The sequence below is a fragment of the Cajanus cajan genome, chromosome 6 (assembly GCF_000230855.2).
Source record: "Cajanus cajan strain Asha chromosome 6, NIPB_CcT2T_4, whole genome shotgun sequence".
NCBI classification, from domain to species: domain Eukaryota; kingdom Viridiplantae; phylum Streptophyta; class Magnoliopsida; order Fabales; family Fabaceae; genus Cajanus; species Cajanus cajan.
The window spans coordinates 34,112,786-34,135,735 of record NC_138522.1 but is presented as its reverse complement, the minus strand read 5'-3'; the positions used below and the strand labels follow the sequence as shown (position 1 = coordinate 34,135,735).

General features: G+C 40.3%; 2 protein-coding genes across 5 annotated transcripts; one reads left to right on the top strand and one right to left on the bottom strand.

Annotated features, from left to right (window-relative positions):
* Positions 1 to 13,356: 13,356 nt before the first annotated feature.
* Positions 13,357 to 15,393, bottom strand: LOC145958649 (uncharacterized). The gene is made up of 2 exons (XM_083076157.1): positions 15,175 to 15,393; positions 13,357 to 14,904 (listed from the first exon to the last, which is right to left on the bottom strand). The coding sequence occupies exons 1-2, from the start codon at positions 15,391 to 15,393 to the stop codon at positions 13,357 to 13,359; spliced, it is 1,767 nt and encodes a 588-aa protein (XP_082932283.1).
* A 1,181-nt stretch (positions 15,394 to 16,574) lies between these two features.
* On the top strand, positions 16,575 to 21,936 carry LOC109791942 (fantom protein). 4 transcript variants are annotated; one of them, XR_002239070.3, is made up of 3 exons: positions 16,575 to 17,441; positions 21,240 to 21,316; positions 21,550 to 21,936. XR_002239070.3 is itself a non-coding variant. In XM_020351310.3 (3 exons), the coding sequence occupies exons 1-2, from the start codon at positions 16,787 to 16,789 to the stop codon at positions 21,295 to 21,297; spliced, it is 705 nt and encodes a 234-aa protein (XP_020206899.1). In that variant the 5' UTR covers positions 16,584 to 16,786; the 3' UTR covers positions 21,298 to 21,316; positions 21,550 to 21,936. The 4 variants fall into 4 exon arrangements, 1 of the variants encoding a protein (XP_020206899.1); XR_014434644.1 differs by having other exon boundaries at positions 16,578 to 17,433; positions 21,240 to 21,422; XR_014434645.1 differs by having other exon boundaries at positions 16,578 to 17,433; positions 21,240 to 21,422; positions 21,514 to 21,936.
* The last annotated feature ends 1,014 nt before the right edge of the window (positions 21,937 to 22,950 follow it).

Sequence of the window (22,950 nt, the reverse complement as noted above, 5' to 3'; positions counted from 1 at the left end):
ATTTAAAATTCCTTGAATTTGTAAAATTCTTCACACACCATGAGTGTTTTTTTTAATATTTATATTTAAATACTCTAACATCTTAAATAATTTATTAATATTTATACCTTTTATCATATTATATAGTAATTATATATATTTTATGTGTAAACTAATATGATAATTTATATTTTCGAACTCGACATTGTATGCTTGTTGATGTTTGTTTGAGACTATTAAAATAAATTTGTTGTTAAAAAACCGAAATTAATTAAATGAAATAGCAGGTCGGTGGTGAAAGGTATATATGAACAAATAATTTATGAATCCTGAGTTTTATTTATTTTGTGTTAACCCTCAATCATCTTTTTCAATACACTAGTTCTCTACCAAATAGGTCCTACACTAGTTCGGTGGGAAGGCAATTGTCATATCAATATGTTGGATTGTAATTATCTATTCTGTTTTGTTTTTTTATCAAAGCTACTTTGATTCAAAAATAAAGATTCCTCTCATTTATATATCTTAATTTGAACTTAGTTATATGAATAGTCAAACTAGGTGATTTAGCTGGCATCCATTATCTTGGCCACTCTAATTTGCCTTCAGCATATCTGGTGTCTAGTTACACAACTTGGTACAACTTCAGAGTTGGTTTGAAATCCAATTAGATGAAACCAGATACTCTTGCTTTAATCCAACACCTTTTTTTTTTCTTTCTTTTTTCAATCAATTTAATCCAACACCTTTATCTAAGATTTGTTGTTTTAATTAGACATGGCAACGAGATACAATGGATATAAATTTCATGATATCTGTCCTCATAGTTCAAATCTATTCTCATCTCCATCTCTAATATTTGATGAGTATATAATTTTCATCTCATTTACGCTTATATCAAGTATAACCATACCCATACTCATACCTGTTAAAAATTAATTAAGTCATTAAGTGCATGTTTGGTTACATGTTTAAAATGTGATTTAGAGTAAAAATCACGTTTAAAACGTAAAAGCTATAACTGATAGCTTTCATTCTAACGTGATTTACCACATTAAAAATCTGAACCAAACACATACTAAATTCTTAAATACATATGATACAAGGGCACCAGAGTCATAAGACTCTTAAGTCTTAACTTTAAAGATACTAATTCTTAAATATTAAATTCTTTTAAAATAATCAAATGGAAGAATTAAGGATGGAGATGAGAATGAGACAGGATATTTACTCTTTTTTCCATCTTCGTTTCCGGTCTAATATTTCAAATTTTACTCGTACTCATTCTCATACCTAATTAAATTAGATATTTTTCATCAAAATTAGAATGAATTTAGATATTACTCATACGGTATATTTCACATCACTAGTATGAATAATACCCTACATCAGTGTATTGAAAGTAGGAAAGTAGTATAGTTCCTAGCTCACCATTTGGATTTTGGACCACAAAGCTGTGTGCCATTTGTCTTCTAATCGCAAATCACAAGGCCTTTGAATAGGGCATAATTAATGTTCTCTGTCATCTGTAAAACAAAATGTTCCTTGCCATTATTATGTAATCTGTGTCGAGTTACCAACCTAGTTCAAACACTGACCAAAACCAAATCTTCATAAATTTCGTCACTTAAAACTAATTGTAGTATTTTATTTACAAAATCTCGTATTTATGTAATTTTGACCCTTAATTAAAACTTGAATACTAATATCACACAAATATAACATTTAGATGAAAAAAATATGTTTAAGTCTATATTTATTATGAATATTATTCATGATATATACTTTCTCATACTCAAATTGAAGTAAAAAAAATACATGATAAATTTTTGAATTAAATATAAATAAGATTTAATTAATTTTACTCTCTTTAATGATAGTATTCTAAAAGATGTTTTATTTAATTAAAATTTTTGTTTTTAATGAATTTCTTTTTATTCTTGATATCAAATTGTTGTTAGTTTGAGTTGTTGAAGTCTTCACGGTAATTATTAAAACATGGATTCAATATACTTATTTTAGTATAGAATTTAATGTAGTTTTATCCAAAACATAAAAATTAATATCGAGTAAAAACCTAAATGTCCTCATCTAACCCAAGTGTTATATATAGTGATAGGGTTTTTATATATCTTTTGATTCCTAGTATTTCAAATTTGTCTTAGTTTGTTTATCTTATATTATTAGAAATCATTATTATAGTGTGAATTATCATTTAATCTTATGATATTTAACTCTGATTAATACTTTCTTTGTTTTATAATAAATGTCACATCATAATAAAAAATGATTTTTAAAATAAATATTATGTTAATATTTCAATGTAATATTAATTTATTATTTTCATTTATACTCCTAATAATATTATGTAGAAACTGATTTTTGTGTTGTATCATTTCTAGCAAAGAAAATTAATTATGAGGTTAATTTTGTAGAATTATTTTTTTTTCATCTATCTATTAACTTTTTTGATCTATATAAAATAATTTAGAATGATGTGAGACCCGTGGCTTGTTTTCTCATATCTCAACTCTCACTCTCTTCTTCCCTTTGCTTGCTTTGCTCTCATTTTCCTTTTGGTGACCTTGGTTTGAAGGTGCTGATTCTTAGAGTTTGGACTTGCTGAGGTGTAGACGTTCCTTTTCTTCTCTTCCCTGTTCAAGCTCTTCTTAAATCTTCTTCTTCGTTTCTCCTTCCCGGAAGCTCGGATTCTTGCACCGAGGTAAAGGAAGCTAGGTTTTGCTGGTTTTGGTTGAGAATGAGTTTAAAAACTCATTAGTTGCTTGATGATGGATGATTGTTGGCTGAGATGGGAGAAATTTTCGTTTTCGGGGTTCCGGAGTTTTGGGTGAAAATTTGGGGATTTTGATGATTTGGGGTTGCATGTTGAAAATGAGGTGTTTTTCTGGTTGTTTGATGAAAATGTGGCATTTTGGCTGGTTTGCATGTGCTGGAAATGTGGATTTTTGCAGGTTTTGGGTAAAATTTTCGAACTTGGTAAGTTGCTTCTGAGTACCACACCAGGCCCAGTTCTTCGCGCCGGGCGCGTGCCCACCAGAGGGTTCCATTTGGGCAAGCCCGCTGGGCGCAAGGGTGTGTGCGCCGGGCGAGCTTGAGAATGTGAGCCTCTGGATGGCCCACACCAGGCGTGGCTTGGCTGCACCGGGAGCGATATCAGTATGTAACATGTTTTGGGTTTTCTGGTGTGGCGCCAGGCGCGATCATGTCGCTCTGGGAGTGGGGACTCCTTGGGAGTCTCTGCCAGGGGGGTGCCGGGCGCAATTGGTATTGCGCCGAGCGTGAGACCTTGGAAGTCTCTACCTTCCCCGCGCTGAGCGTGGGTTTGGGCACGCTAGGCGCATGAGACTCTTTAGAGTCTCTGCCTGGGGTTGCGCTGGGCACAATTGATATTGCGTCGGGCGCGCTTGAGCCTTGGGCTCTCTGGTTGGTCTACGCTGGGCGCGAGTACTCTTGCGCCGGGCGTGCTGGTCCTTGGTGCTCTCTGGTTGTGCCATGTCGGGCGCGACCATGAGTGCGCCGGGCGTGGGGGTGAAGGTTACTTATGTGATGATAAATGATGATTGAGGTTGAATTATGCTGAAATTGTTGATAAATGTTGTTATATGCTGAGCTGAGCTATAAATGATGAATAGTGCTATGCTGTTAGATGATAATGGTGAACTATAATATTGTTGTGCTGAGAGCTGTTAAGCTGTGTTGTTTATTATTTAGCTGTGCTGTATGCTGATATATGCTGAATTGCTGTGCCGTGCTGCATGCTGATATAAGCTGTTGTAGGCCGTAAGGCTGAGCTGTTGTAGGCCGTAAGGTTGAGCTGTTGTAGGCCGTAAGGCTAAGCTGTTGTAGGCCGTAAGGCTGAGCTGTTGTAGGCCGTAAGGCTGAGCTGTTGTAGGAGATCTCCGAGCTGATATGCGTGACGACGCATTATTTGTTTACTGCTGTTATTGCTGAATGATGTGAGCTGTATATGTGATGTGTGGTGTGTTGATCCTGCTGAACTAGATTTATGTGCTGATAGCTGTAGCTGTTTACCATTCATATATTTATATATATGTAAGTTGATTCTTTTCACTAGCTTACCCTTTGTTGTTTCCATGTGGTTTGGACTGCGATGATCATACGTTGTATGAGAGCAGAGCAGGGTTAGGTTGGTGATGAGGCAAGTCTGTAGCTGGCAGATGCAGTGGATGTATTTTGATGTTTTGTTGTATTTAGTTACTTAGTGTAGCAATTGGGCTGTATTTTTATTCATTCTGATTTTCTTCAAGCCCCATATTAGACCTTGTTTATATATTTTAGCTGCTATATATTTATACTTGCTCTTTTTTGTGTGGTGCTGTTTTGTTGTGCTGTGGGTGGTGACCAGCTGGGTCGTTACAAATGACATTTATGAGATGGAAAAAATATATAATTTATGTAGTCTAATGAACTTTAACTCACATATTTGGTGATCAATGCTTAAATGATCTGCCATGGGTCTTAGAGAGTCAAATACTAAATGTTGATAATTATTTTTTCTCTTCTTTTTTAGTATCAATTTAGGAAAAAAATGTTTTTTATTTATCATTTTATGAATTTAAAAATAGTATTAATTTATTATTTCATTAATCACGTTTTTAATACCATCTAATTTTAACCATTTTATTAAAATAAAATATAGTAATTTTATTAAACAATAACATTAATTGCATGAACTAATTACAATATAACAATTTTAAATGGCACTTGATAGAGAACCAATGTCAATGTCAATGTTAAAGTAAAATATTCAAATAAATTTTATTCAATGTCAATGTCTTTAGAACTTCAGTTAATACATTTCAATACAATTTTTTAATAATTTATTTATTATTTCTTTAACTAAAGACTCTAAAGCACTTGTTAACATCCAAACGTTTTTATAAAAAGTAACAAGTTGTTAATGTAAAATGTATTAGATATAATTATTTTAAATAAAATCTTAAATTCAAATTTTGTAGATAAAAAATATGATTAATTTTTTTTTATTAGAGGTGATTGGTCAAGATACTTCATATCAATAAGTTATATATATATATATAAAAGGTCACATGTAAAACTATAAGAAAGAGTTATTAACACAATTCTTCCATCTTTTCAATACTTTTTTTTATATAATTTTTTTGTTTATTGTACTTCTACTAAACTTTTGTTTTTGGCAAATTTTGCACCCAATATATATATATGTACCTGTCTGAAGGGCACACTAAGTCTTCTAATAGTCCGAAGGCCGAACGAGACTCCCAATCCAGTAATCCGATACGCTGAAGAGGGGGTTGGTACCTGCAAAAGGCACTCCAACGCTCAAGTCAGGACAACCTCGAATCTCTAGGATAATTAATGAACAGTGATGTTACCTTTTGTCCTGAGCTATTTATACTGTCATTTATGGGCCCGGACCCCCTAGGCCTCACAGCATACTTACCGTATTAGGTAATACACCCTAATCAACTAATTAACCCCTAATTACTTGATTAAAGGTAATAAGTGACGACAGGCCAATCCAGGTGGCCGATTGGCATTCGGCTGCCTGGTTCTGCCATTCAATGGCCGACAGGGTGGTGGCCGACCTCCCTACCCGTACATTGCCCCCCAGCCTTGAAGAAAGATGGAGCTTTCTTTAAGGGTAAAATGGAGACAGTGGCCCTGGTAAGGTGAACGGTTGCACATTTGTAACCGTTGGATCGTGTGAATCGAACGGTTACACAAATTCAAAAGTTGCATTTTCCCGCCCATTTGATGAGCCTATAAATAGGTGAGTGGTAGGGCCATTCGCACGTATTGCTCTCAACCGAATTGGGGTAGCCGAAGATCTCCGAAGCCGATCTGACTAGGGACTGTTCTGTAAAGAAATTGGTAAGCTTTTATAATCATGGTTGATAGTTCTACAAGCTCTTCGGCCGACAGCTCTCGGTCGTCGTCATTCGAGGGGACATCGTCCAGTGAGTCAAGTCATCGAAGTACCATTCGGCTGCCGATTGATGCCGATGGACCGAATGAGGGCACTTCTTCTTCGGGGGAAACCTCTACTAGCGGGAGTGAAGAGGTTCAGGAAAAGACGAAGCGTGTCTCGAATCGGCAACGGTACGGTCCCTCTGATGTGCTCGGTTACGAGTGGGTCAATGGGGAGGTAACTTCTTACTATTCACGTTACCGGGACATAACTATGATCACAAACCTGCTGGACTATACAAAATGTTTAAATTTTGACGCTAAGGAGGAGCCGTATCCGATTGGAGTTCGGTCTTGCCGAAATAACGCCTTCCCGAACCCAGACATTGTTTGTTTAGATCAAAGTGGCGCAAAGATGGAGTCATTTTATATGTACGACTGCCTCGTTCGGGACCTGAAGGTAAAACTGCCGTTTGATGAGTTTACCATGGGGGTGCTGAAGGTGTTGAACATTGCTCCTACTCAATTGCATCCGAATAGCTGGGCGCAATTACAAGGTTTTAAGCACTTGTCTAAGTGTATCCACATCAAGCCTTCTCCACTCCTTTTTCTATATTTTTACTCTTCCCGACCTACTATACTGGCGAAGTGGCTTTCCTTGAGCCGAGTGGGCGATCGGTTACTGTTGGACAGTTTTACCTCGTCATATAAGAATTTTAAGGCGGGATTTTTCCGAGTGACGATCAGGCCGAATGGACGGCGCTTCTTCTTTGGGGAAGATGATAAAAGTTTGTTCCCGCTGTACTGGACTCGTGCCCCTCGGCCTTACGACGTGGTGCCAAAGAAGATGCTGACGGCCGAAGAGCGGAATGACCTGAAGTTGTTACTTCGTCTTCCTCGGCGCTTGCCGACTAGGTCTTTAATTAACTTGTTTGAATCTTCATGTTGGTGGAATGACCTGATAGGTATGTTATCTGTCCTATTTTGACTGTCAATTAAATTCCTATTGATGTTTACCTAACCCTTTTTGTAGGAATCATGGTTACCAGCGGCGCCGATGAGCTGAACATTCGCAACTTGCTTGCTGCTCGGGCGAAGCAAGTCAGACAAGCCGGGGGTGTAGGCACTTCGGAAGTTGCACGCACCCCCCGACCAGATAATGATGACCGAGCGCCTCCTTCTCCTGAACGCAAAAAAAAGAAGGGAAGAAAGGGAAAGGAGACCAGTCGAGAACGTCCGAAAAGGAAAGGCGCTGAGGAAAATCCAGAACGCGCTAAGAAGGCCAAGTCAGTGCCCGAGGCATCACCCAATCGGACTGTGATTGTGGTGCCACCTCAGCTAATGTCTCGTGCCTTTCTTGGTGACGATGTGTCGGCCGAGACGTTGATTCGGCCTGACATTGTGTCTCCTTTTGGGCAGGAGTTCTTGGCTAGCCTTGATGCAAGAGCCAAGTGGAGACTCTACTGCGAGGTGCAAACTCGCTCATTGGCCTTAGCCCATCACCTAGCCATGGAACCCATCGGTGAGGTGGTGCATTTGAAACAAAGTTTAGAGGAGGCCGAGAGGACTGCCGTCGAAGCTATCGCGGTGAATGAAGAAGTGATAGCCAAAAATCGGGAGCTGTCGGCCGAATTGGATGCTGTTCGGCGTGACAATGATACTCTTCGCCTGAACCTTCAAAAAGCAGCTAATGAGGAGCGGCACCGACTGGAGGAGGCTCATGCCGAGTACAACCGCCTAAAGGAGCAGGCGAAAGAGAAGATTGTTGCTCAACATGAAGCCGGGTTTAAACACGCTGTTCGGAAAACTAAACACTTCGGCCGCTTTGAAGAGGGCTTCGAGTTTGATATGACCCAAGATTTTTATCAAGGGTCATTGATTTCTTTTGCTGATATGCCTGAAGGGGCAAATCCCGATGGGGAAGAGCCAGAGGATGCCCCCCAGGCAGAAGGTGCCGAGACCTCTTCCGAGGAAAACACCATGGATGAGGGAAACCCGGAACCTGAGAATGAGACCGAAGGAAACCCCGAATCCGCCATTCAAGCCGGTGCAGCCCGAACTCCGGAAGAATAGTTTAGTGTTTGATAGGTCTTATGTAATTTTTAACTTTTGTTTAAACAAGTGTAGACCGGGGGCCGATAGAGCCTCCTTTTTTAGAATGTAATGATATTGTCTCGTTCGGATTTGTGTCTTTAATACGTCTTCTTCATTCGAAGTACTTATCAAATTTGCGCGTAAGACTCAAGTAATAAGTAGCCGAATCGGTATTATTGTTTGTAAAAATCAAAAGAAACACTTGTATGCTGGAGCAAGACCGAGTGGAGTCTCTGGGAATTGCCTTGTCTTGCTAGCAAAACCGAGTGGAGCCACTCGGAATTGCCTTGCTTTTTGGAGCAAGACCGAGTAGAGGTCACTCAGACTTGCTTGTCTTGCTAGCAAAACCGAGTGGAGTCACTCGGAATTGCCTTGTTTTTTGAGCAGGACCGAGTGGAGGTCACTCGGACTTGCTTGTCTTGCTAGCAAAACCGAGTGGAGGTTAATCGGTCTTACCTTGATTTGCTGGCAAAACCGAGTGGAGGTCACTCGGAATTGCTTGTCTTGCTAACAAAACCGAGTGGAGGTCAATCGGTCTTGCCTTGATTTGCTGGCAAAACCGAGTAGAGGTCACTCGGGATTGCTTGTCTTGCTGGAAAAACCGAGTGGAGTCACTCGGAATTGCCTTGTTTTTTGAGCAAGATCGAGTGGAGGTCACTCGGACTTGCTTGTCTTGCTAGCAAAACTGAGTGGAGGTCAATCGGTCTTGCCTTGATTTGCTGGCAAAACCGAGTAGAGGTCACTCGGGATTGCTTGTCTTGCTGGCAAAACCGAGTGGGGTCACTCGGAATTGCCTTGTTTTTTGAGCAAGACCGAGTGGAGGTCACTCGGACTTGCTTGTCTTGCTGGCAAAACCGAGTGGAGTCACTCGGAATTGCCTTGTTTTTTGAGCAAGACCGAGTGGAGGTCACTCGGACTTGCTTGTCTTGCTAGCAAAACCGAGTGGAGGTCAATCGGTCTTGCCTTGATTTGCTGGCAAAACCGAGTAGAGGTCACTCGGGATTGCTTGTCTTGCTGGCAAAACCGAGTGGGGTCACTCGGACTTGCTTGTCTTGCTAGCAAAATCGAGTGGAGGTCAATCGGTCTTACCTTGATTTGCTGGCAATACCGAGTAGAGGTCACTCGGAATTGCCTGTCTTGCTAGCAAAACCGAGTGGGGTCACTCGGAATTGCCTTGCTTCTTGAGCAAGACCGGGTGGAGGTCAATCGGTCTTACCTTGATTTGCTGGCAAAACCGAGTGGAGGTCACTCGGAATTACGCCACTTTGCGTGATTTTGAGGCACATCCTTGGCCGAGTTGATTAACTCGGGAGGGAAGCCTTTAACGCGAGTTTGAGGCACATCCTTGGCCGAGTTGATCAACTCAGGAGGGAAGCCTTTTGCGTGATTTTGAGGCACATCCTTGGCCGAGTTGATCAACTCAGGAGGGAAGCCTTTTGCGTGATTTTGAGGCACATCCTTGGCCGAGTTGATCAACTCGGGAGGGAAGCCTTTTGCGTGATTTTCCGAGGCACATCCTTGGCCGAGTTGATCAACTCGGGAGGGAAGCCTTTTGCGTGATTTTGAGGCACATCCTTGGCCGAGTTGATCAACTCGGGAGTGAAGCCTTTAACGCGAGTTTGAGGCACATCCTTGGCCGAGTTGATCAACTCGGGAGGGAAGCCTTTTGCGTGATTTTGAGGCACATCCTTGGCCGAGTTGATCAACTCGGGAGGGAAGCCTTTTGCGTGATTTTGAGGCACATCCTTGGCCGAGTTGATCAACTCAGGAGGGAAGCCTTTTGCGTGATTTTCCGAGGCACATCCTTGGCCGAGTTGATCAACTCGGGAGGGAAGCCTTTTGCGTGATTGAGGCACATCCTTGGCCGAGTTGATCAACTCGGGAGGGAAGCCTTTTGCGCGAATTTCCGAGAGGGCAAAAAAAAACAATGAGATTAAGCGTACTTTATTGATGTGTGCCTCGTTAAAAACCTTGTCGGCCAAAACCCCTTTTCACTTTTTTTACAAGGGGAGAAAAGACCGATCAAGGAAAAGAGTGCAACTTGGAATTACATTATGATCAGATTACAACGATTAGCTGTAGTATGTCTTCAAGTGAGATGAATTCCATGTTCTGGGGATGATCTTGCCAGAAAGCTCTTCAAGTTTGTAGGCACTGTTATCAAGGCTATGTCGGATCCGAAACGGGCCATCCCAATTTGCTGCCAACTTGCCTTCCCGTGGATTACGTCTTGCCGGTCCCAGAACTCTCCAGACTAAGTCTCCCTCCTTGAAGCTTCTCTTGATGAGATTGGAATTGAATCTACGAGCCATTCGTTGCTTGCAAGCTTCGGCTATGATCTGAGCTTTGGTTCGTACTGCGTCAATCATATCGACTTCGGCTCGGAGCGATGCTTCATTGGTTGTCTCATCAAAATGTTGCCGCCGAAAGGAAGGTTCCCCGACTTCAACAGGGATCATGGCATCGGTGCCATATGTTAGCCTAAAAGGTGTTTCTTGAGTTGTGGACTGAGGCGTGCACCGATAGGCCCACAGGACTTCTAACAATTCTTCGGCCCAAGCTCCCTTAGCGTCCCCCAATCGTTTCTTTAATTCAGAAAGTATCACCTTATTAGCTGCTTCGGCTTGTCCATTGGACTGCGGATGTTCGACCGATGTAAATCTGTGTTGAATGCCAAGATCTTGGATAAATCGATTGAGTTTCTGGTCGGTGAATTGCAAACCATTGTCGGTTATGAGAGCATGAGGAATGCCGAAACGAGTAATGATGTTCTTCCACAAGAACTTCTGAACATTAGCGGCCGTGATGCTGGCGAGTGGTTCGGCCTCGACCCATTTCGTGAAATAATCCACAGCAACCAATAAAAACTTGCATTGGCCTTTAGCTATCGGGAATGGTCCGAGTATATCCATTCCCCATATTGCAAACGGCCATGGCGAGCTTATGCTGTGCAGTTCTTCAGCCGAGGCATGGATAAGATTGCCATGTTTTTGGCATGAGAGACAACGCTTGACAAACTGCATGCAATCGCTTTTGAGGGTTGGCCAGTAAAAACCCGCTCTAAGCACTTTCATAGCTAGCGTCCTCCCTCCCGAATGAGATCCACATATGCCCTCGTGAACTTCTCTCAAGACATAATCCGCCTGTGCCGTATTGATGCATTTCAAAAGAGGCACCGAGAAACCCCTGCGATACAACTGTCCCCTAACAACCGAATACCTGGCCGCCTGAGCTCGGAGTTTTTTGGCAGCCGCATGGTCAGATGGTTCCTTGCCAAGCTCCAGGTAGTCTATTATTTCCGTTGTCCAGGTGTGTGTAGGCTCTTCGATCGTCAAACATTCGATCGGTGTTACACTTGGAGTGGCCAGATCAAGGTGAAGTGTGGTTCGTAGCTGACCGGGCTTCCGATTACTACTTGCCAACCGAGCTAACTGATCGGCCCTCTCGTTATGTTCTCTCGGCGTGTGTTTCACTTGGACATCCTCAAAAGTGCTGCGCATTCTGTGAAACAAGTGGTAATATTTCAGCAGGCCTGAATCTTTCACCTGGAAATTGTCGTTCACTTGTTCTGACACGTCTTTCGAGTCGGTCCAACATATCAATCGTGTAGCCCCGATTTCTTGTGCGAGTCTCAATCCTGCCAATAGTGCCTAGTATTCGGCCTGGTTATTTGACGCTTTAAACGCGAATCGTAGAGACTGTTCCAGGGTCACTCCTGTCGATCCCTCAAGAATTATACCTGCGCCACTGCCTTGATTGTTTGACGAGCCATCCACGTGTATGGTTCACACGTCATTCTCGAAACGACCTTTCGGTTGCAATTCATTAACAAAATCAGCCAAGTATTGAGACTTGACCGGACCTCGTGGCTCAAAGCTGATATCAAACTCTGATAGCTCAACAGACCACGCCATCATCCGTCCTGCTAGTTCTGGCTTTCGCAACACCTTGGCTATCGGGCAATCAGTTCGGATAATGACACGATGGCTCTGAAAATATTGCCTGAGGCGCCGAGCGGTATGAATGAGCCCAAGCGTCATCTTCTCCAGAAGCTGATACCTGGTCTCGGCCTCCTGTAACATTCGGCTGACGAAGTAGATAGGTTGTTGCTCCACCTTTTCCTGAATCAGAACGACACTGATTGCGTCGTTTGATACGCACAAATAAACCACCATTGGTATCGCGGGATCGGGCTTGGAAAGAATGGGTGGCGAGCCGAGGCGTTCCTTCAAAGTCTTGAAAGCCTCCTCACAATTCTCAGACCATTCGAACTTTTTGATCTTCTTCAACAATCCTACAATGGGTTTGGCTACTTCGGCCAAACAGGGGATGAATCTTGATAGCGCAGTAAGGCGTCCTGCTAACCTCTGGACTTCCCTAAGGTTCTTGGGACTTACCATGTTGACGATTGCCATGCATTTATCAGGGTTGGCTTCTATACCCCTTGCCGACAACATAAACCCGAGGAATTTTCCACTTGATACCCCAAACACACACTTTTCAGGGTTCAAACGCATGTCATACCGGCGCAATTGTTGAAATACTTCAGCAAGATCAACTACATGGTGGGCAATGTCGTGGGATTTAACAACCATGTCGTCAACATACACCTCCATGCTTCGACCGATTTGGTGCCGGAAGACTTTATTCATCAATCTCTGATAAGTTGCACCTGCATTTTTTAACCCGAAGGGCATAACCTGATAGCAATAATTGGCCGAATCAGTTATGAAAGCTGTTTTTTCTTCGTCGCGGGGATGCATGGGGATTTGATTGTATCCCGAATAAGCATCGAGAAAGGTGAGGATTCTGTGTCCGGAGGCACCGTCAACTAACCGATCTATGTTCGGGAGTGGGTAAGCATCCTTGGGACATGCTTTATTGAGATTAGTGTAATCAGTACACATTCTCCATTTTCCGTTCGGCTTTTTTACCATTACCACATTTGCTAGCCAAGTGGTGTAGTGAACTTCCCGAATGAATCTCGCTGCTAGCAACTTGGACACCTCTGCCTCTACTGCTTGCTTCCGTTCGGTTCCCATTTTCCTTTTACGCTGGGCAACCGGTCTCGCTTCGGCACAAATTGATAATTTATGACACATGATATTGGGATCTATGCCGGGCATGTCAGAAGGTGTCCATGCAAAAAGGTCTTTGTTTTTCATTGTCGCCCGACGCAAGATAGAACAGTCTTCTTCAGATGTGTCGGCACCGATGTATGTGACTTGAGCCGAATTCGAGCCGATCTGTAGCTCTCTTTTTGACTCTACCGGCTCTGCGCGTTCCTCATCATTCATTCTTGGGTCAAGATCCCAAACTGGTTCTTCAACTGATGCCGAAGAGTTGACGACATCAAACCCTTTTGGACTTTGATTTTCTTTCGATTGGAGCTACTTGCAAGCTAGCAAAATAACATTCCCGAGCAGCTTTTTGGTCGGCGTGGATGGTGATGATTTTCCCCTTATCAGAAGGGAACTTCATTGCTAGGTGCGGAGTTGACACAACAGCGCCTAGCATATTCAACGATGGTCGTCCCAAGAGAATGTTGTAAGATGTGTGAGCGTCTACCACGATGTATTTTATCTGAATTTCCCTGCTTTCCTGTTCGTCAACACAAAAACGAGTGAAAAGCTTAATGTACCCTTTGGTGTTCACCCTTTCCCCTGCAAAACCGACCAAAGGGTCGTCATATGGGACCAATTCTCTTTCAGAAATACCCAACTGTTTAAAGGTATTCCAATACAAAATATCTGCCGAACTGCCTTGATCCACCAGCGTTTTCTTTACTATACAGTTGTGAATTTCGACGCTAATCACCATTGGATCATCTTGCTCAGGATCGATGCCTTGAAAATCAGCATCAGTGAAAGTTATTGTTGGTAATCGTCGGGGAGGTTGCCTATCCACATTATTGACCGAACGAATAGCTCTAAGGTGTCTCTTTCGGGCAAAAGATGTCGAGCCGCCACCCGCAAATCCACCTGCGATTGTGTTTATGACCCTCCGACGTGAAGGTGCCGAATCATCTTTCTTTTTTCGCGACCTACTTCGCTCGCGCCGAGGTCTATCAGACCGATCCTGCGCATGCCGATCGTTGTGTCGATACTGGGACGAGGAGCGGGGACGATATGAAGCTGGCCGATCCACAAAATTGTGCAACTTGCCTTGCTTGACCAAATCTTCAATTTTATCTTTTAAGGCGGCACACTCTTCAGTTGAGTGTCCGCGATTTCGGTGATACCTGCAAGTTTTGCTGGTATCGGCGCGTGGCGGAGTGGAAGCTCTCTTTGGAACCGCCAACACTTCTGCTGCCAAAGCTTGCTCCAGTATCGCTGCCCGGCTTGCATTAAGAGGGGTGTAATTGGAGTATTTGGGACCTCGCACGGGTCGGTCCCGAAGAGCTATTTCTTTGCCTCGCCCCCTGTATGTCTGTTCGATTGGCTTCTCGGGTTTGGCCGGCTGGTCAGCCCGAGCTTGATTTTGAAATTCGGCCAACTCCTCCATTTGCATATATTTATCTGCTCTTCTGCGCAGATCATTCATATCTGAAGGAGGCTTCTTGCATAGGCTATTGACGAATGGCCCTGGTTTTAAAGCCGTCGTCAGGTGATGAAGTGCTACTGCCGGGTTAAGATCTCGGATTTCCAAGGCTGCCTTGTTGAACCGATCCATGAAAGTCCAAAGCGATTCTTTCTTATCTTGCCGAAGGCTAACCAACGACAAAGATGTCAAGCTATGAGGACGGCTAGTTGCAAACTGAACTGTGAATTGAGATGACAAAGTATTGAATGAGTCGATCGAGTTAGGGGGTAGCCGAGTGAACCAGCTCAACGCCCTACCCTTAAGGGATGTGGGGAAAATGCGACACAATGCAGCATCATCCGTAGTACTCAGGGTTACCTGCGTAAGAAAAACATCAAGATGTTCATCAGGATCAGTGGTACCATCATATTTATCAATGGGTAAAGATTTCCAATTGTCCAGAAGAGAGAGTTGCATTATGGAGGGGGTGAAAGGGTGTCAGTGTGAGCCGATGGTTGTCAAATCTGCAGGCCGACCGACAGTGGGTAAGGCCGAAGGGTGTTTTTCAGGTGCTACTGCCGAGGCACGAGGGACCGATGCGTGGATAGTATGGGACTGGTGCGACCCTTGAGTTTGCGTATTGGTGACCTGAGTAGGTTTCCATGAGGTGTCTTGATTCCTTAGTGCCTCATTCTCAGCTTTCAAGGCCGAAAGCTCCCTAGCGTCTTTTTCTCGCTGTTGTTTCATAGCCTCCATCTCTTGTTTCAATAGACGGACGGTTTCGGAAAGGTTGGTTTCATCCACCACCTCGACATGTTCTTCTTCGTGTTGCTGATCTACCGTGTTCGTCCTCCTTGTTATCGCCATTGTCTTGCTCGATTAATCTTCTAAGATCGTCTCGGTTCGGCCCCACGGTGGGCGCCAAATGTACCTGTCTGAAGGGCATACTAAGTCTTCTAATAGTCCGAAGGTCGAACGAGACTCCCGATCCAGTAATCCGATACGCTGAAGAGGGGGTTGGTACCTGCAAAAGACACTCCAACGCTCAAGTCAGGACAACCTCGAATCTCTAGGATAATTAATGAACAGTGACGTTACCTTTTGTCCTGAGCTATTTATACTGTCATTTATGGGCTCGGACCCCCTGGGCCTCACAACATACTTACCGTATTAGGTAATACACCCTAATCAACTAATTAACCCCTAATTACTTGATTAAAGGTAATAAGTGACGACAGGCCAATCCAGGTGGCCGATTGGCATTCGGCTGTCTGGTTCTGCCATTCAATGGCCGACAGAGTGGTGGCCGACCTCCCTACCCGTACAATATATATATATATATATATATATATTTTTTTTTTGATGAATTATGCTCCAAGACTTTGAAACTTAAGTGATCTGTACCCTCCCACTAATATTCTATCAAAATACTAACAAAATTCTCACATGTTATGATCCGAATTTTTATATTAATTTTTTTGTGAGTGATGTCTTTTTTTTAAAAAATTAATAATAAATTACAATTATACTTTGTACATGAAACTTTTGCCTTTTTGTCAAATTTCACTTTTCGTGTATTTTTTCTTGCGAATTATATTTTAAAAAAACTGAGACTTTTACAATTTGTGTTAAACATGTCACATTATCACATTATTAATATTTTTAATAAAAATATAAGAATAGCTTAAGTTTCAAAATTTGAGAGTACAAAATATAATTAAATTATTTTTATTTATTAATTTTCTTAACCAAGAGTGGTGTCATGTAACAGGAGTTTGAATAGAATGTATATTTTGGAGTTTTATAATTTTGACAGATAAAAAAAATACCAGTAATGCAGTGATAAATCTTTCAGTTATTTTGAGATTTTTATTTATAATAGTGGGGAAGGCGTAGAGTAAAACAGAAAGTACCGATCCTGTGGCGTGGTTCACAATGCATCCACGTAGGTTTTAACTTTTTATTCACAAAATCCTAGTTTTTGTTTTTGGTATGCATATGATACAGCTATTGTTGTTTTGTTTGTGTGCAGTGTGCACACAGGATAGGTAAGGTAAAAGCAATCAATCAACGCTGCCTATTGCCTATGGGTAATTGCATTTGCATACGAAAAAACGCTCAGCCGAGGTTTGAATTTTAAAACAGTGTCATTTTGTCGTCCACGTGGACTCACAGACGCGCATTGCGCACTCCCTTTCTCTCTTTCCCCTTTCTCACACACTCTCTGCACTTTCACTTCACACTCCAGATTCTTCCCACCATGCTCTGCTCGGCTCAGACCGGAAAATCCGGTCTAAACTGGCTCGACCGCCTCCGGTCCAGCAAGGGCATCCCAACCGGCGACGACCCCGATCTCGACTCCTTCCTCCTCACCGCCCATTCCCAATCCCCCCAGGCCCGGCCCCTCCCCCCAAACCCTCCCTCCCAGGCCCCACTCCACCCCAAGCCCAAGCCCAAGCCCAAGCCCAAGCCCATCACCACCATGCTCGCCGAACTCTTCAACATGGGCGCCACTCTCACTAAAACCTACAAAAAATGCCCCCGCAAACAGACCAACCCTAAAATCTTCCTCCCTTCCTCCTCCTCCTCCGCCGCCGCCGCCACCACCTCCAACGTCGTCTCCGCCGCTCCCAGCGCCGACGCGGCGCTTCCGGAAGTGGAGGAAGATGCGGCGGCGGATCGCGGCGACGACGAGGAGGGGAACGAGTTGAAGGGTTTCACGAAGAGCGAGGTAACCGTGATTGACACGAGTTGCCCCGGGTGGAAGGTGGATAAATTCGTGTTCAGGAAGAACAACGTTTGGAAAGTCAGAGAGAGGAAATCGAAGACCAAAATTTCCGCCAAGAGGAAGAGTAGCTCCACTCTCGCGCCTTGTGACGTTCATCTCAATGCAATTGAGACCTCCAAGTAAGACCGTACGTGGCTTTTGTTTCTGCACATACGTTGCTTCAATCCTTCCAATAATTTGTCTCGCGGTTTCAGCTTTGTTGTGCCTTGAATCGTTGGATTGTGTTCGATTTTTGAACTGTGTTACTCTTGTCATGTACTAGGAGCTTCCACTTGCTTCATTTTCGTGTTTCTGTATTCTGTGTTCATGTTTTGGGATGGTTTGTGTTGTTTGCATCGTTATCGCATGCTTGGAAAATGCTGGTGCCTTTATATTTTATGTTGGTTTCGGTGGATTGGTCCAAGATTTGTGTTGGTGGGGGTTTGGAATGGTAATGTCAGTGCTCGTTTAGCTGTTTCTGATGGATTTGCCATCTCACGTACGGAAGGTTTAGCTTGATTTGACAGCGATTTCGTGAAGAATATATATAGTTGCAACTTCTAGTGCAATGTGGAAAAGTGTTTGAGTTTCCTATTTAGTTTTTATGATTGCATGGATCTATCTTCCTCCTTCATCTCTCTTTTTACTGGAGGTGTGGTACTACTTCTATTTTAGGCTTGTTTAATCATTAAATTCCTGTTCTGACTTCTGTTCTTAAACTTGCTAAGGCATGCTTTCTGTAGGGTAAACCCTTAAAAATGTTCTATCAACTTATATAATTATGTATATGATAGAAATATTGGTGTTATTTAAGAAATAATAGCGTGATAATAATTCTCTCATTACAGATTCGGACCTAATTCCTTTTCCATGTTTAGATGTATAATCTTTAATTAAGAGTGCTTGTGTGTTCATGTATTAGAATTAGAATAGATGTTGTTGGTAGTATTTTTTCAATTAAACTTAGAGTTTTACCTTGATAATACGTGTTGATATTTAATGGAACAATTTATTACATACATTATCAAAATGAAACTTCAATTTTGATAAACAACAACTATATCCACCTAAGTTTTGTCCTAACTTTAATACTGTTAGCTATTGAAGTCTAGTATGTTAGTGTGGTTATTTTGCTTAGGTTCCAATATCGGAGATGTCAGTTCAATTTTCTTGTGACATTTAGATGTTTGTGGTACTCAAATGGGTAAATTGTGTTTTTTTTTGGTAAAAATTTGTGCATAATTGGGTGCTCACAGACATGATGGTATATGTTTTAAGAACTTCTGTTTATTGAAGCACGCAGTGTCGAATAAAAGGTTTATTACTAATTGAGTCAGAGTGCTCCTTTAGGGCAACTTTTTGCATCATTTCATACCATTTTACATTTTCCCTGCTGCTTAATTAGTATTGAGAAAATATAAAAAAAAAATATACCTAACTATAAAGGGGCAAGTGTCGCCTTACAATGCTGGAGGTTGATGTGGTGCTTATGGCCTCCTAATTATTTTTATTGAGATTGGTTTGTAAATCTGTTAATATCACTTGTATTGTCCACTCTCTTAAATATAAGTATGATGATGATTCCTTTCAACCACATACACTACTGTTGTTCTTTGACAACACCACCTGACATCCAGAATTAAAATGAGAGGATAACTTCATGATAATTAATTTTACTGGTAGCGTTAGGAGACTCTGTTATGCAAAGCTTCTCACTGTGTTTGAAGATAAATGATAAAGCCCTCTGAAAAGCGGAGTATTCTATGTTACTTTTATTTTATGCTGTTCATAGTTAATTTTAGAGTAATATTATTTGCACATGCATCTTACTATTTCCCTATAAGCCAGTGTATATGTAACTAGACTGTCTAACCAACATGGGTTGGCATGAGTAACAAAAGACTTACGTTGTTTAATTAAGTAGTGAGGGATTGAATCCCGACTCTTACAAATGCAAAAAATTCAAGCTGAGGGAAGATGTCCATCTATTTGGTGTCTGTCAAACTCCCGAGAGAGATTGTCTTTGTGTTTGATGGGGAATACCCCTTGGTAATGAACTAAAACAAATAAAACTAGTCTGTCCTAAACTTTCAAATGGCTCAAGTTATTCACACGCAACCATGTGAGACAATTAATCATCATTCATAATTTTATCCTGAATTGTCCCTTCTCACGGAAGAGAAACGATTGCATTAAATCCCAACAATAATATTATATTTTTTTAAGTAAGTTGACACACACGTTGCAATTCAGCGTGAATTTACGTGTGTTTCAGTAAATGGAGTCTGTTGTACTTCAATCTGCATACCCTTGCACGATTAGATTTATATAAATTCTGTTTTTGGTGGTCAGTTTGTTTTGATATTACCATTTTACACGATATCCCTCTAAATCTCCCTTAAGCTTTTTGAAATTTTTTTTGCATGATATCTCTATGTTGTCTTGTTCTGGAAAATTGAGAGCAAGCTAGTTTTCTCTTCCACAGCTGTTGAAAAGTGCTTTGTGTTGCTTGGGAACTGCTTAATGATAGACATCGTAGAATGAATACTGGTTTGTCCTTTGTGTTCTTTAATTCTGTTTCTACATTAGTAATGCCAATAACATAAAATATGATACATTTGCATTTGTTCTTTGTTCTACCAGTTCATATAAATGATATAATTGATATGCTGATAAATATATATAGAGTAAATTAAAATCCACTGCCTTAAGGTTTGTTTAAATGACATTAAACTCTAAATTTATTCAAATATAATATGAACATTTGTATCAATTCAGTAATAGAATTTTAAATATATATTAACATAATATTTTAATTGACAAAAGTTAACATTAACAAATGTTGTACACTTACCCTATTTATTTATTTATTATCATATGAAGTAAGGTCATTTTGGAGTTTTTTCTTCTACTTTTAGTATGTTAGAAACTTAAATTAGCACTACTATTGTTAGAATTTTTATTGTGTTGAGTTTTTTTCCTTATTGTTAGTACGTTATGGATTTGATACCTTTTTTTTCCGTGTAAAGTATGCTAACAAGATAAACATATTTCTTTGTTTCACGTAATATGGAAGATTGACATAAATCACAATGACTAGTAGATGACAATAAAAGGAAGAGGGTGCATAATTAAAATTAGCAATTGGAAATGAATTTTCAATCCTTGAATGCTTTAGTAAATATACAAATTAATTTAGATTTTAAGATGTCATATACTATATGTGAACTACCAAAGTAAATTGTTTTGATAGGACCAGTGAAAATTAAAAAAGTCTAAATACTACTAGAAAAAAGACAAATGAAAAGAATTCAACCAAATATATAATGATTTATGAAAATATGTTATTTCATTATGATTTATATGTTTTATAATTAAGACATATTTTAACTTTTTCTTGTGAAAGGCCAAAGACTGAAAATTTTATTAAATGACACCAAGACATGGTACAAGTGGTACCTTTTTGGGTGTTACAAGCAAGAGATTGGAAAAAAACTTTTAACCAAAATATGCAACTATAGTACAACAAATAGAAATTACATGAAATTAAATTAGTCTTTAATTTAAAGGTTGTTGATGATTAATGAAATTATATTTTATTAGCTACTTCAAATGGGGTGGGGTATAATATTGAAGTTAGTTTGCAGTTTAGTGTCAAATAAATAAACCTCAAGGTAATGGAATATAAATTATTCTATATATAAATATATAATGCTGAACCATGTTATGTTTCGGGTTGTGAAGCTAGTGATTGTATGCATTGTGCAATGCTTTTCACCTTTGAAATAAGTTACAATAAGCCAATCAGTATAAAAAACTGTTCTTTTTTCTGGGTCATTTCATGGAGATAATATCCAAATTTCCTAGATTTGAACTTGACTTGCTTCAAGTACATATAATTGTGCAGTCCCGAGAATTTTTATATTTCTTATGCTGTCATGTTCAGGGACAATGTAATCAACATTAGAGTAGAGAAGCCTGCAAAAACACAAAAGGTTATCTAAAGCCTTGTCCCAAAAAGAGGCAAGTGTACTTACTGCGAGCTGCTTATGGTTACTGATTTTTCTTCTGATTTGCAAGTATTTGAAGAGTAGGAAAGGAAAGGAGATCGATGTAACTAGACTACAAGGTAGTCAGGATACGTCAATCTTATTTTCATTTCTTCTATTCATATACTTTATTTTCTATATTGACTATAAATATGTCATAACACCTTGTAGGTTCTCTCTCTTTTTTTTTTCTTCTTTTTTTTCCAGGTCTTCCAAGAACTCAAGAAAGGAAAACACATCTGTCATTTTAATAAAAGTCCTCGCTTTGAAAAAGAGCAAAGGAAAAAGAACAAAGTGTAACAAGGAGAGAAAATAATTCAAGTCTTTACAGGTCATTAACTAGAAAATTTAAGTTAGCTATGGCAAGTTATGATGCAGGCTTCATCTTTGTGCAATTTGATGGTGGCACTACTGGTCTTGGATTGACATTTTATCAATTAAAAACTATGTCCTCTTGGAAAGAGCTTGGTTTTGGAGTTCTAAGCATCCATTGTAGTGTCAAAATATTTAACTTTGTAAATTTCGGTTCCATTATTCTTAATTTGAAACATTTTTTCTTCAATATATTTGCAAGCCATAAGTTGCTTTTCTATTCGTCGTTTATTGTTAGGGATATTTTGTTTCATGTTAGATAGATGCTTATATTTTGGAATAATTATTTTTAAAACTGTATTACTATATGTTCAACTGAAACCATTCAAAATGAGTCGGTCGCTTGGGGTTTATGTAGATTGCCATTGCCCATTGGTCAAATTTAAACTTTATGTTGCCATAATAAAAATAGGGATTAAGATTATTTCATGATACGGAATAAAGGGGATGATCTTATGAAAGCAAAAGACAATAAAAATTGTATGTGGGACTGCCATTATTTATGTCTGGTCTAAAATTGAAGGAATTATATTTGTTCAAGTGTGTACATTTATGTTAGAACTAGTTAATTACCCGTAAGCACGGTCTGAATCGATTCGTATTATTATATTCTGCAGAAAGAATTAAAAGAAATTCAACTATAAAATTAAAAAGTTGGCAAGAAAAGAATATGATAAACATTTTATTATATTTTGTAGAAAGAATTAAAAAATTAACGATAAATTTTAAAAGTTGGCAAGAAGAGAATAGGATAGACATGATTGTAAAAAAATAATGTTAGTGATATTCTCACTAACACTCTTTATTATTCACTGAAATTTATTAAAAATAATAAACTTTAAAGATTTTGTATTTTATGTGAGACCCCTTTTCCTTCCTTTTCTTTTTTCCTGGACACTCTTCTCACTCAACTCTCATTTTCTTCACACTCATTATGCTGACCCACTTTCTTACTCAGCCCTCACTCTCGATTTCTGGCTTTTGGATTCAAATTGTCTGGGTGTGTAGGGGCTGATCAAGTTGAGGAGAGCTAGCTGAATCGTGTGAAACCCTATTCTTCCTCAAGCTCTTCCTTCTTCATTTCTTCTTCTTCGTTCAAGTTCCCGGAAGCTCGGAATCTTGCCCGAGGTAAGGGAAGTTAGTTTTCTTGCTGCGTTTTGGTTGAAATGGGTTTGAGAACTCATTGGGTTGTTAAAGATTGTCAGATTCTTGGCTGATTTGGGGGAAATATTGAGT